The sequence below is a fragment of the Plodia interpunctella genome, chromosome 5 (genome assembly GCF_027563975.2).
Source record: "Plodia interpunctella isolate USDA-ARS_2022_Savannah chromosome 5, ilPloInte3.2, whole genome shotgun sequence".
Taxonomy (NCBI): Eukaryota; Metazoa; Arthropoda; class Insecta; order Lepidoptera; family Pyralidae; genus Plodia; species Plodia interpunctella.
In genome coordinates, this window is record NC_071298.1 from 7,615,092 (window position 1) to 7,630,526 (window position 15,435).

The following is a 15,435-nucleotide window of genomic DNA, read 5'->3' on the forward strand; positions in this document are numbered from 1 at the left end:
TGAATGAATTTTTAAAAAATGCTATGACAAAAATATTTGATTTAGTCTTGCATAAAGATGATAAAAATATTGATCTCCGTCCATGAGATAAATAACCAACTGGGTACAAAACTAATTATTATTTACTAGACCTTGCTTCGTTCGCGAGGATTTCCCTTGGGTACTTTACGAGATGAAAGGCAGCCTATGACCTTCTCAGTACTCCTAACTATATATATATATGTAAATTTCAAGAAGATTAATAGAGTAGACACAGCGTGAATAGCTAGCAAACGAACTCACTGTCTCATGACTCATATTAGTTGGGATTGCCCGTGTGTCTCAAGGCTCAAGTCTTAAATGAACTCTTAAATCAGTCAACTTATTTATTAATACATGACGGTTTAATAACTTTTTGATATGTGACAAAATGTTATGTCCAAATAAATTATTGCAATTCTTCTTTTGTAGTTGTGCATTATAAGTAATGTAATAAAAGTAATGCTGTCAGTTAGTTTATAATTTTAAGTTTTCATTTCTTTACCCCAAATGTTTTCATTACAATTTCAGGTATAGGTAATCACTATAACCAATCAAATTTTTGTTTTAAATTTGTAAATAGAAGTTTTATTTTATTCGGTTCATTTCTTTAATAACTGTATTTGATCATGATCAATATAGAATCATCTTTATCAAGTTCAGGCCATGTACTGGTACAATTGAGCTTAAGTAGCTGATGGCTAACTACATTTTGTGGTTATTTGTCAAGGCATTATTTATAATTCAATAGATTTATCTACAAGCAAATATTCTGAAAGATAGATGTTACTAGTGTTTGCTTAGCTGTATTTCTTTAACCTGAATATGTGCTCAGTACGGATCGTATATAAAATCGGAATGTGAACAAGTTTGAAATACCTACATGCGTATACGTCGTTAATAGGAATGTCGAATGTTTCTTTTGTGACACAATCTAAAGTCGGCTGCGAACATTGGCGCGAACGTAAAATGTTTCACAAATCGAAATATTGTGAAAATTTGTTTAGTCGTTGAGATATTTGTTTCTAAATGCTAAATGTAAATTACATATTTCCGAAAACCTGTATTTAATGCAATACTCCACAACAACGTTTGTAGTAGTACAAACTAACAGTTTTACGAAAACGAATACTAAACTCGTTGCACTAACTTTGTTTTATGACATTACTGTCTAGTCCTGCGAGTTAACCGTGTATATCGGAGGTTTTTGGAAATGTGTAATTTATAGTTACTGAGACAACAAGGGATATGATAAACATACCAAACGTATTGCAGATATTTCCTGCGTTTGATCCGTGGTATATATTGCAAGTGGAACATTTGCTATTCCCGTAGGTGTAAAGAAGCTAACAAAACAAAACAAGTGGAACTAAAGCGTAGTGAGATTCATTAAGTGCACTTGATAACGGTAGTATTAGGTTTAAATTTTATATCGATATCAATAAATTTGAATGTATTGAGTTTCGCGAAACTTCCAGTGGCGTATTATTAGTAGATACCTATTTACGCAATTCTATACTGTATAACTTTATAATCTCTAGGATAAATCGATACTCATTTTCGTAAAATAAATTGAATTATATTGGTGACTACTTCATGCAAACTGCTTATAATGGTTATCTAAGATTATTTTGAGTTTTGGTGTAGGTGCATTGAAATTAGTAGATTATCTTGTCACCTCGTTTAGATTGATTGTCTAATTTGTCAATTACAATACACTCTTCTATTTAACTGACCACTAAAATGGAAGATGGTGGTATGTACATAAATTGTTGGACAATCATTATTTTATCCTTACATTTAAGTTCTTAATATATTTCTTTTATTGATATTATTTGATCTTATATTTTTGTAAGTTATTTATAGTTGTAGTGCGTTGATTGAGAGTAAATAAATTAAAAAGAAGAGTAACTCTATACATAAAATTTATCATTTGACGCAATTCTCTCGTAGGGACTTGTGCTGAGTGATAACACATTTCTGCAACATAGTATCATATATTCGTATTGATATCAATCTATACTAAAATTAACCTATATTGTCTCGACTCAAGTTCATAAATCTAGTCATTATTAAAATACTATGTTGCACCTATGTGTACAATAAGTTTTAAAAGCTTATACAATACACTTGTGTCAATAAAAAGCATCAATTAAGTATTAAGTAAGATAACATGCTTCCTGATAGATTTGACAATATAATATATTCAGTTATGCCTTATTGAAATACTGGTAGTGATATAGGTAATATTTACTACTGAATCGCATGGTAGTTATACATACATGATGATTATTTATAAAGAACATTCTGGTGACTGGCTGGCCCCAGTGTAGATTTTTTATCATATCATAGCATATCATAAGGTATACACTAGTAAGGTAAGGCGTTTATTAACAAACGTACTTGCGATCCAATATTTTCTAGACGTAACAAACCAACATATATTGTTTTCAATGTGATATTTTCGCTTAACTTTACGTTGTTCAACGATTTTGTTTCATAATATTATCATATCAAATTATTTTCATATTATTTTTATTTAGGTAGATTTATGTAGTAATTGTACTAATTAGGGGACATGACTCCATATGTACAGTCAACAGCATGCATTTCATTCTCGCCGCTATTAACGCGTCATAAAGCTCCATGCTAAAATGGCATCCGGTTTACTGTACTTACATTGATGGCACTGAATGAAATAGATATTAACCGTGGACGCTTTTGACATGACAGTCTGTTTAACAGGAAGTTATTTGTAAAACATTAAATTACAAGTACAGTAATTCTGAACAACTGCTACAACATGCATTTTTTAAAAGTCTGAGATCTAAAGAATTGTCCTATCCCGTAATTAATTCATTAAGCTTGTTAGTATACTATTTATATGTTGTATTATTTAGTTACTAAATCATGACATTTAATGAGCAATAATTATTAATGGATTTATCACTATTGGCCCGTACGATACGAATAGGTACGAAAAGGTAGAATTTAAGGGTAGCCTTATTAGAGATATAAGAAGTTACGATTGAACAAATGTTAAAGTTTTACTCAGTAGTTCATAGCACAGCCCGCGTTATTATTGCAAACAATGTATTATCATTTTTATTTGAAGTTAATAAAGTTACAATAAATAAAACTCTTGAGTTTTGCATTTTTCTCCATACTATTCCCTTTTATTTAAATTTAACATCAGTCGGGGGCAGATAATTGTTACGCCTCTGTCTGGTAGCAAGTTAGATAGGAGTTTAAGACCTATCTGCCCCCCACTGTACTGCAACAAAAACGTTCTACAGTTTTGAATAAAAACTAGATAATAAATTACTGCGTTTCCATGAACACCGACCGATACATCGTTCTATTCTCGCTCTAGTTCTTCTAATGAAAAATGAGGTAACTTGTGGTGGATCCCAAATACGACAGGGCGATATTCCGTTGGGCTGATGAAAGTCCTGAGTATTGCCTTGTAATTCTTGATAAAATTGGCAACACCTTGATGTGTGTTGGGCTCTTTTAATATGATATCTGGAAGAAATAGCATTATATATTTATCTTTTCTGATCTTTTTAGAAAAAATTAAAAATGCCAATTTATAGAGCTTTTTCGATCAGTCAACCCGCAGAGTTATAGAAGAAAAGTTATTGTTATATGAGATTACGTAACGTATACGTAATACCTTCATTATTGTAAGTAGACAGACGTATTTTTATTTGACATTGGAACCACAGTTAAGTACCTACATTGCAGATAACGAAGTAAGTAGGTAATGTACGAAGGTGATGAGATTAGCTCAAGAAATATCTGCGAGAACAGACACAAGTCTTCGCAATTTCATTTTCTTCATGAAAGTAAATGGAAATAAACTTGTAGGTACTTACTAAGTGCCCACAGGATCAGTACGATTGTTAGAACCAGACAGCCGAGAACTCCCAAGATATTTAAAGCCAGAAGTAAGTTTGTCCTTCTTTGGGCACCACTTGAACTGGAAAATATATGAAATTAAAAAAAAACAATTATACGTCCCGTCAATAAATAGACATCTCTCAACGGCCCATATTAAGCACTAAGTATACATATATCGTGGAGACGAAACACAACACATCCAGAACCGCGGACAAATGTGATCTCAAATAGGTACAATTATAATATCAGCGTCGGAAACCGAACCTAGAACCTCCAGATAGCGGAGGGGACGGTGGCCATTAGTTTCTAACCACCTACTTACCTCCAGCCGATATTATTTTACCTAAGAAAGTAGGTATGTCTATAATAAATTTGTGTTTGTATATATGTCTATAAATATTTATCGAACTAAACCTATTATCTAATAAACCTATAATCTAAGAATGCTGCAAAAAAAATATACATTAATTACCTTGTCAAAATAGCCTGGTCCATTTTTACTTATTTATTAAGTAAACTTTATGTAAGAGAAAATCTAGAATTCACCCAGCTTATTCATAATTCCTCTCCAATTAACCCATAACCAACTACGAATGGTCCGATAGACCGCACTGAATTAACATTATAGAATTACAAAAAAAAAACTCAATGAAGGTGGTCAAGAGAGATTAATGTGTAGAATTCTAAATAAGTATATGTATGTATTGTATAATTGCATCTCTGATTATTAATAAGATTTACTTAAGTATTTAAAAAAACAAGTAGGTAGGCAAATCATTTTTTTTTATAAAATCACATGTTTGTTTATGTAGGTGCCACAGATTTCAAATAAAAGTCCATAATATAGTTATCAGCGTCCTGCAGGACCGCACGTTATAGGATAAAATGGCCTATGTGGTAGGTAATAGTTGAATTAGAATTAATAGGGTTAAGAAATTAGTTTATTTACATAATTTGACGTTGTTACATTGAAGTGTTTCATTTTATGACGGTTGGAATTTTTTTTTCATTAACTCCTTGAAATGTTTTATGCCAGCTCCACACTGTCGTCACACACATGTGGCATACATGTGTGCGACGACAGACGCGAATGCGTTAACATTGCGTAGTTAGTATACCTAAGTGCTTTTATTTACCGCAATGAAAAAAGCAAAAACTGTCTATAAAGCCTAGAGGTGGCATTCTATTTATTTGTTTTCACCATTACGTAATGATACATAATGACAAGTATACCTGTAATCCAAGTATCAATAACAAACAGTGGAGACGTTCAAAGTCATGCTCTATATCCAAGATATCTTGCTCTAGTCGATCTTTACTTATTGTGCTGAAGTCAGAGAAGTATTTGTTGACGTCACTGTTACTGACATTACATAATGTTTCCGGTGTCTAATGGGCATAAAGAAGACATAAATTTCGAATTTCGTGTAACGATTTTACACACAGATAACTTAATTATAGGAAAGTTCTTATTTTATTAATTGTACACTATACACAATGAAATAAGTACTATCTAAGTAAATTAAAGCAGCATGTTATTAGTGTTGTAACTAAAGTAATAAAGATTAGAATTCATTGTTTACAATAATCTCAAAGGCAAATGTTTCAATAGAGTCTGAGCAAAGTTGTTAAGAGTAGGTAAGACTGCATTTTATCAAAACTGGGCGTCTCGTCATGCAGTGCGAGTTTAGTTCAAGTTATAATTAGACCAGTGCACCCAGAGGGACAGTCGGTAGTGCGCAGGCGGTCGTGGCGGTGACACAACGTTCATTCGAATTCCTTCGAAGAGAGCGTGCGTGTGCGCGTGGCATAATTGTTTACAAACAATCCTTCCTGCGTTTGATACTGATTGGCAAGGATTAAATTTTAAAAGGTATTTTTTTTTATTGCTTTGTTTATATTAATATGTGAGACAAATTTTTGCCCTAAAAATGGACTAAATAATTATTATAACTATCTACATAAGTAGATACTCATAATAATTATTTAATTTACGTACTTAACTATGTAGTTCTATCAAGCTGTGAAGTACCTATGTATATCTGTTAAGTTATTGTTTATAACTTAATGACCTTGGTGATAAAGTGCTAATGACTCTTGTTATTAAATTGTACTGCAGTAACTAATATAAAGAAGACAATATACATACTTATGTGTAAACTCTGTCTACTTTGAACCTTGATGAACTACGTCGTAACCTGTTAGGTGGGAAGAGGTATCTAGATAAGAATTGTGTTTTATAAGCTGATAGTAAACCTAGGTATCAATCTTTCTACTTACAACGAGATATGTCTTTCGACGATACATTACTTATTTCGTTTTTTTTTCTAAATTATAATATGTGTATAACAACAAAAATGAAATTTATTAAATGGTAAATTTTAATATTGCCTATACCTAACATTGAAGATAAAACAACCTAATATTTCTGATAAGTACCTACCTACACTAATAAAAACAACGTTACATAAGCAAGTTTGAAAAAATATGTAGCACAGAATATTGTACATAAAAAATACAACCTATAAATAAACCAATAAAAATAAAAAACCACGAACAGCTAAGCGAGTAGATATTTAATTATCTACACCAGTACATACTTATAATATCATAGAGTCACAGCAACAGAGTAAGAATTTGAAAAAATAATTCTATCTGTTTGTACAGGCTAATCTTCGGAACCACTGGACGGATTTGAATGAAACTTTTTTTGTTACATACCTATTAATCCTGGGCAACATAGTTATAAATTATTTTAGACACCTGATGGAGAACAATGATGGTACAGCTAAACTATAGGAAATATTGAAATGACGCCTTAACAAAAGTTGTTCAGCCTGATGAGGATTTTCTGTTGAGATATAAAAATCGAAGATCTGGAACACCTGATGTAGACCTATGATAGTAGAGCTAAACTATATAGGAAATATAGAAATGACGCTCTAATAAAAGATGTTCAGTCTGATGAGCATTTTCTGTTGAGGTATAAAAATCGAAGATCTGGAACACCTGATGTAGACCTATGATAGTAGAGCTAAACTATATAGGAAATATAGAAATGACGCTCTAATAAAAGATGTTCAGTCTGATGAGCATTTTCTATTGAGGTATAAAAATCGAAGATCTGGAACACCTGAAGAAGAGTCATAATAGTTTAGCTAAACTATAGAAAATATACTTTTTCAGTCTGATTAGCATCTTCTGTAGTATAGGTATCGTTACATTTGTCTGTACAATTACATTTCTCTAATAATTTTTGACTCTTTACCAAAAATTGTTCGGCCACGCGAACGAAGTCGCAGGCATCAGCTAGGACATAATAAATCTACATGGTGATCGATAATTACATTCGTATTTTTAGATACAATGAAGTAGATCAACTACCTTACGTACCTAATTTAGTAGGTACCTAATTTATTATAACTATAGTACCTAATTTATGTTATTACACACCAAGTTGAAGATCACGTCACGATCACCATGTCAATATTTTTATTGCAATGTAACTTAATTATTGTGGTTAAGGAAAACATAGCGAGGAAACCTGCAACTGTGTAAAATCGAGAAGGTAACGGCAAACCACTCCTGTTTGATATTGAAACGAAAGTTATTGTATATTGATATAATTCCACATAATCACCACGATGTTCAGCCACGAGGAATACGACAAACAGTATTTAATTAACTCAGGCTGGTTGAAATCGCAAAGGTTTCTACTATTCATATAGGTAAGGAATATATGTTTGACGACGAAGAATTTATTTTTAATCTATAGAGTTTATATGAATCTATAGGTACTTAATTATGTAAGTGTAGCTCAGTATGTACCTAGTTCTGGTAATTTGAATAATCCTTATAATGTAACTCCGAGAGAACTTCGTCCTTCGCACATACACCCAGACTAAAAATGCCACTTTATTCATTCAAAATCCATTGTGCCACAGACAGATATACAGCTTTTATATTTTTATGTGAGTGTCTTCCAAATCCACAGCGGTGGTGTCATATTCTTCAAATTTCACAATAAACAACTTGCTCGATATTACTGATGTTATAAAAATCTCTCCATTATTGAATACCAATAAGAGTCACACTCGCTCATTTATTTAAAAAAGTATGTTAATAAAGTTGTTTGCTTGCCATAAACAAGTCGTCAATGGATTTTTAATTTGATTTCTCAATGCGTAGACTGTTCCTGATTGCAACAAATTTCAACTTCGGGAACAAAATCGTGCCTCTAGGCAAAATAAACAATTATTTTTATGATAGCTTCGAGTTATTCTCAGGAACACATTAGTACTGTGTTGTCCTTTATGCAAACATTTACAAATAGGCTATCGTTATATAGATATCGATACTCTACGAAGTTATGAGAATAACTTATAACAAAAAGTAATAAAAAGATATTAAAACGTCATGCGTAGATATTTTTTATTTCAAAGCTGCACTATCACTTACGTTTCGAAGCCTTGGCCCTCGTGTCTCAAGGTTGGTTCTCAATGGTCTACATAGCGCGTATATGGAGATGGGTGACTGGTGGCGTCACGTATGCTGACCAAACTGGTATATATTTTTATTTTTCTATTCTTGATAACTTGATAAATTTCTCCGATGCGTTACTATGCGTAGACTGGCAAAAAAGTTGGAAAGCGGACTCTGGGTTTCGACGCTCAACGGCTGGGAGAAACCAGGAAAGCGCTTAGCTAAGAGAGAGAGGGAATCAAAAGTGTTCCGACCCTGAGATATAGGTACTTAGAGGAAACTTCTAATTGATATCTCTTTCGTACTTGTAACTTATACTAATCTTGGAATTTGAAACCTATAGTATCAAATGAACATAGATCGAATGACAGGATGTGGTTAACTGCTGGATACAATTACAATGAACTAAGGGTGAGTTGCACCGTCAAGTTTGCCATTAATATTAAACTGTTTTTCACCATGGGCAGGAACTTACAACTAAAAATAATAATAATAAATAATATTCTGAGCGAACGCAGCTGTAACGTACATATGTGTAGATAATACTTATTTACTTACAAACATTGAAGTTGACAATGTTCATTGATTGCGAAATTTAGAAATATAAATTACTTATGTAACAATCTGTTGTGACAGATGTTTCTGATAGTAATTTCATTAAAGTTTAGACTTAAAAAAATATAATATTTATTATGATATCCTAGCGCCTGGTTATGCCTTAAATAAAACTACCTATCCAAATGAAGTTATGGTAGGAAGGAGTCACGGGAGTCCGTGGATGTCATACGCAATGACTAAGGGATACATAGCCTTAGAAGCTGATGGAAAGAAATAGCATTCTCAAGAAGGGTTGACGTCAGGCAAATTATTTATTGCATTCCTGATTCCTGACAGTTATAAGTATTAAAGTTGTGTGACCTCAATTTGATAGAATTAGAATGTTAGTCTCAATCTAAATTTGTATACATAACTATAAAATAGATAACAGATGAACCTTATGTCGTAAATAAATGTTACATCAGCGTCCAGCTGTCTTGGCCATCTTAGTTTATTTATAAAAACAAGTGCGTCCTCTTTATCCCAATCCTTATCATAAACACTCTGGTAAAGATTCTAGAGGTACAATTACGTACTAGATTCTATTTTCATTTTGGAATATATTATTTTCTAGATGTCCATCCCGGCTTCGATAAGGTAAACAGTAATAAACAAATTTCTTCCTAATCGGCCCAGTAGTTTTTGAATTTATTCATCACAAACAAAAATACCAATCTTTTTTCTTTATAATATTAGTATGGATTAGGTACTCATTCTATAACTTTTGTAAGATCGTGGTAAGTTAAGTAATTATGGTAGGACTTTAGCTAGGTTTTATACTATGTAATCTATACTACATATATAATAAAAATTTAAGTAGTTAGGCTATGTCTGTACATAGGAGAAATAGAAAAATATTTAAAGGGACTCTTTTTGGGACTAATAAAAGCCAATAGGACTAATAGAAGTCAGCCAAAACTTTTTGTCTGTCTGTATGTTTGTATTTTTATTCGCGCATCACGCACAAACTAGGTACTGGATTAACAATTGTATAGCAGATAGTTTTACTTAAAATCCGGTACAGTTTTAATCGCGATACGTTACTTACCTAGAGCCCGAGATGAAAGTATAGACAAAAAAATAAGTTATGAGCACGTAATAAACGCGAGCGAAGCCGGGGGCAAAAGCTAGTATTTACTAAACGATTCGCTGGTTTATACGTTAAAGCGATAATAATCATTTTATTTGCGATGAAATTATGTCAATTTCGTCTGGTTAACATTGTGTTCTTATTACTTGTGTTTTTTATACAGTACCAAGAAGACAATGTTAAGAAAAATCGTGCAACACGCAAATCTTTTTACTTGATAGTTTTAAGTAGATGTCATATCGTATACTCTACATCTTTCAAGTAGATAGATAGCGAACGTACCTACGCTCGCTATCTATCTCCATGTTATTTTTACCTTGCGGCAAGTGATACCTATGATTGGTCAAAAAACATCCTAAACATCCCCCTAAGTATTTTATATGATACAGCGATAGCAAGTATAATGTATATTTTCAAGTTATTGGATACCTAGTACATATGAAAAAAGACATGTATCTACTTATATAGGTATACTGTCGATAGTCAGTAAGCATGTCAATTCTGTTGTTCATATGTCAAAATAGATTGAGATTGGTCCATGTGAATATTAAATAATATACTTGCCGACATTGCCCGAGGTACATTACAACATAAAACAAATTCGATTAATTGAGAAGTTAGTTGTTTCCGAGGTACTTAGAACCTCTCATTAGGGCTGCCAATCTCTCTTTGTTTGTTGTTTAATTAAAGACCTTTTACTGACCAATGTCGACTTAGGGCAACCGCGTCTACTCAATTAGACAGAACACAATCATTGGCGATGGTAGACCATTGTCACTTTTCTATTAAGTGTTTACACTTGCACAAGGTCATCGACTTTTTTTCTTTTGTTAAAATGTTACGGCAGACAATGGACTTTATGTTTTGTCATGGCCTTCTCTATTTCAAAGATACATAATACCTACAAATAATAACGCCTTTTTTCTGTAGGGATAACTTAAAAATTAGCAGATCTATTTCATATATTAGCTGGTGAATAATCCACTAGAGAGCGGGTTACCCTTCGATAACTGCATTCTTATGATGTAGCTTTGTTTAAAAATGCTGCATGACTAAGTTTGCTCTAGAATCTCACGAAATACGAGGGATTAGGAGAATAAATAAAAGACAACTCAATTTTTATTTTCAAGTACATCAAACTGAATATAAATAAAATAAATAAGTGACATAGGTATATTGCGGAAGTTTAAAGTTAAAATTAAATCATGCATATACTAGCTTACTTATATATTTTTCTTTTACAGAGACCAAAAACTTAACAACCAGTTTGCTTAATACTGTTATCCGGGTATGATATCGTTATCTACAAGATAAAAAAACAAACAAACATAAGGAGATAAGATTAATTCGAACAAATGGAAGTGAAATTTAACAATGGTTGCCTACATTTATAAACATTAGCTATTTCTGCTAACAATGAAACCTGTTAAAACATTATTAGAATAGTAAAATAAGTGATTGTGAAAACAATAACAAAATGTGGATAAAGAAAGTATTTAATTCGTTTTCTACTTTTTTGAAAAAGGCTTTTGTAAAGTGTAATAAGGTAAATATGACTCTTTTAAAAACCAAAATCTAATATTTTCATAGTAGGTATATTAAACTATTGTTATGAACCAGGATGAATTAAAAATTTACATTAATTTATTTGCTATAAGCGTAATCATCCCATAAATAGATTTTAGATGGAATTTTTTTTCGTACCAAACTTACCTACATAGGTTGTGCGTCCTAAGTTAAAAACACAAAATAATCAATTATACTATAATTTTCAAATTTATTTTTTATTTACAGAATAACCTATAAAGTTTATATAATACCCTATAAAGTTTGTTTGTTTGTCCTTTCACTTCAAAACGAAAAATTGGATAGCGGTGCTTTTGTGCGTGGAGATAATATTGCGAAAGTGTTGTGGAGGCGCGCAAAAGTTAGATATGATTATTTTATTGGATCAAGAGCACGCCATATGACATGATATGATGACGATTTTTCAGAAGAGCAAACTTAAGCCGCAGCTGCAGCCGAGCATGTCCAGCATTCTGGAATCCCTGGATCTGGAACATGAGTACTCTCCCAGCAGGTGGTCGGAGCGCTTTCCGACAGCCCAGGAGGTGCTATATAATCATGTTCGCTTTGTTACAGAAGGTCAGAAATCTAGATTACTTATAGGAAACTATAGTAAATATAAGTTTTTGCGCTGTCTCTGTCGTAAGAATTTTAGAATTTTTTTATCCTAAAATACCAAATGTGTTATTCTAGGTAATATCCTACCAGATCATTCGTTTTAATAGAATCTACCCCGTAGATTTTGCGTGACTGAGTAACATCCTCAATTACACATACATTTTCACAACCCTTCTTACTCACATCCAAAACTTCACAAGTATAATTTAAAGTTTACCTAATGAAAGATATTTTCTGAGTATCGCTCTGAAAGTTCCTAGTACCTATCAATCTGAATATAGCTACTTTCTTCCTTGTAATAAAATCACTCGACGAATCCATATTAAAATATTATATAGATTTATTCATGATATTAACTATGTTCATGATATTAAAATGTTTTGTTCTAGCCAGCGAAGAAGCAACAAACAATATTCCACACAAATTAGAAATTGAATACGGATCCACGCCAGGACAAAAATTGGATATTTTTGGCACCGATTTACCAGATGGTAAGGAAAAGTTTATGCTAGTAAATTATGTGGGGGCACACGAAGTAGAGCGAGGCGGAGCGGGCAGTACCTACACCCGCGCCTATCCTACACTATTTTTAAATACTGGACCCGCGTAATTTATCCGCTCCGCGTCTTCTGGCAGAGGCCTTTGGGCAGCTTCAAAATATTAGATGCCACTGACACCGGTTGATTATCAACATCAACTATTCTAATATTCTCACTATTAGACAACCCATTTGCAATGTTGTGTGGACAAACATTCATAACTAATGTCTCTATAGACCGTTTTTTCGGTACGACTATTCCTTAAGTGATGGATCTGGGCAAACAGACATAGAGATAAATTGATATTTCGTCAGCCATCTTGTGAGCAACCATTGCGAAAACTTGATGTAATTTGAGGCTATATATTGTCAGCAGATTAATTAAATTATTTCATCAAGCTAAACAGTTAAGTACCTTATAATACCTATATTTGATGATGCAAACATGAAAGTGGTTTCCGCAGACGATGTCTGCTTTCAGCAATTTAAATGGAAATCAATGAAATTAAACTTTACCTAGACAAACACCGACACAAGTATTATGGTTATTTGCGTTATTTACAGATATTTTATTTATGTTTTATTGTATTTGATAGATACATTTAATTGATCACGTGGATGTAATTTCAAAAAAAGTTCGTGAGAGAGTCGCCTTTGTCGATCATAGCTATTTATTAATAAAATTACATTTTAAAAGTTTCTAAATTTATTTTTATTTCTATATACTTATAGATAAATTTAACCCAAAAAAATACATAAATGTAAAAGATACTTGTAATAGATAAGGTTTATTCACAAACACTTTTGAAGATAAAGTTGGCGACGGAATAATAGGTACCTTTGAATGCATAATTTTTCTAAATCTGTTTGTAATACTTATATTTTTAAAGATTCACCAATCCTCGTGTACGTCCACGGCGGTTATTGGCAGGAGTTGTCCCGTGAGATGTCCCGGTACCCGGCGCTGCCGCTGTACCGGTCCCGCGTGAAGACCGTCGTGGTGGGCTACGACCTCTGCCCCGTGGCGACCCTCGCTGAAATAGTCAACCAGATCCAGAACGCCGCTCGCTTCGTCTTCGAATATGCTGAGAAAATGGGCAGTAGGTGAGAATTGCCATGCGATATCAGTCACAGGTCCTCAATTTACACTGGTCATCCTAAACAACATGTTTAAACAAGAATATTGAATCGTTCTATATTTATGACTGTTCTTTAATTAGTTTTTAAGATCCATCATATATTTGCGAACATATCAAATAATTATTTATCAATGATATTTTTTTTTTCAGAGGATTGTACTTCGCTGGACATTCTGCTGGTGCTCATTTGGTGGCAAAGCTTCTTTCCAGCTCCGACTTCCTCGACAGCGTAGTAGGGTCCCCCCGATTGCAAGGCGCTTTCCTCATCTCCGGCATTTACGACCTTCGAGAGATCATCCATACGTCTGTCAATGATGCCGTCCAGCTCCCGACAGAATGGGCTGTACCTCTCTCGCCCCAATTCGACTGTTTTAAACATCTGCAAGGAAGACGAATTCGCATTTACATCTTGGCAGCCCAAAATGATAGTCCCACGTTTAAAAAACAATCGCGGGAGTTCTTTGAACTATTACAGAATACTTGTCTGATCCAACACATGTACCTGGAGATTAAGGACGACATGGATCATTTTGATATCGTTGAGTGTTTCGCGAAACAAAACAACTTCCTCAATAGCCTTTTGGTTCACGATATTCGGAAGCATTTGTAATTTGATAGATCCACATATTTATTTTGTTGGAACGTTTTATTTGACGTAATGTTGATAAGAAATATTTGTACTAAAATGTGTGTTCATAAGTTTTAAGAAAATTGTATACTTTGATAGGTAATTAGTGTTAGAATCGCTAGATAACTTTAGACTAAAGTACATTGTAACCTTGATTGATATCCTTGCATAATCGAATGTACCTAATATTTAAGAGTTGTATTGTACAATCAAATATACCTTGGATGATTTTATGAGAACCCTTATTAAACTGCATGGGCGATATTTGTCAATGATGAAGTGTATACGGGTCTATTTTTACTTTTGAAAAAGAATTGTACCGTGTAAGTACTTGATATTGTCAAAGAGAATATGTGTGTCCAATGGTCTGACTACTAAGGATGCCTAAGGATGCTGACAACCGTGCGAAGTTAAGAAAAAAAAGTTAATATCGCAGCCAATAGTAGCCTGCCAAATCAGTTCGCTATTCGTATAGATAAATTTTGAACAATTTCAATCTGGAAAAAAATCTGGAATCTCTTTACTTCATATGACATTTTCTGTAAATCAATAAGCATGTTCCTAAATTCTAGTTGTATAGTGCTGATTAAAAGACACTGCTATTTTAAAAGTTAGGAAGTAAGCAGTTAGTCATTGCAATCATATATCAATTTTGTGATGTAATATTAAATGTTGATTTCAGTTTGATATTGGTAACTATCGTTGTCTATGTTATATAAGTAAATACTTTTTATAAACCACATAATAGTTTATTTTGAAAATTCTTCATGTGGATGAAACTTTTTTTTTATTATGCAAACTTATTTTTTTTTACTTACTCAGGTTTAAACCCAATGCAACAGAAAAAACAATATTA

At 32.8% G+C, this 15,435-nt stretch overlaps 1 protein-coding gene across 2 annotated transcripts; it reads left to right on the top strand.

Annotated features, from left to right (window-relative positions):
* The first annotated feature begins 5,629 nt into the window (after positions 1-5,629).
* Positions 5,630-15,319, top strand: KFase (Kynurenine formamidase). Of its 2 annotated transcripts, XM_053744696.1 has the most exons (6): positions 5,630-5,794; positions 11,335-11,636; positions 12,085-12,235; positions 12,664-12,765; positions 13,703-13,916; positions 14,102-15,319. In XM_053744696.1, the coding sequence occupies exons 2-6, from the start codon at positions 11,568-11,570 to the stop codon at positions 14,559-14,561; spliced, it is 996 nt and encodes a 331-aa protein (XP_053600671.1). In that variant the 5' UTR covers positions 5,630-5,794; positions 11,335-11,567; the 3' UTR covers positions 14,562-15,319. The 2 variants fall into 2 exon arrangements, with proteins under 2 accessions (XP_053600671.1, XP_053600672.1); XM_053744697.1 differs by lacking the exon at positions 11,335-11,636 and having other exon boundaries at positions 5,632-5,794.
* Positions 15,320-15,435: the final 116 nt, after the last annotated feature.

Coding starts and splice junctions, on each gene's coding strand:
- KFase (XM_053744696.1), top strand. CDS start 11,568: ATGTGGATAAAGAAAGTATTTAATTCGTTTTCTACTTTTTTGAAAAAG. Junction 11,637..12,084: donor CTTTTGTAAAGTGTAATAAG/GTAAATATGACT, acceptor ACGATTTTTCAG/AAGAGCAAACTTAAGCCGCA. Junction 12,766..13,702: donor TGGCACCGATTTACCAGATG/GTAAGGAAAAGT, acceptor ATATTTTTAAAG/ATTCACCAATCCTCGTGTAC.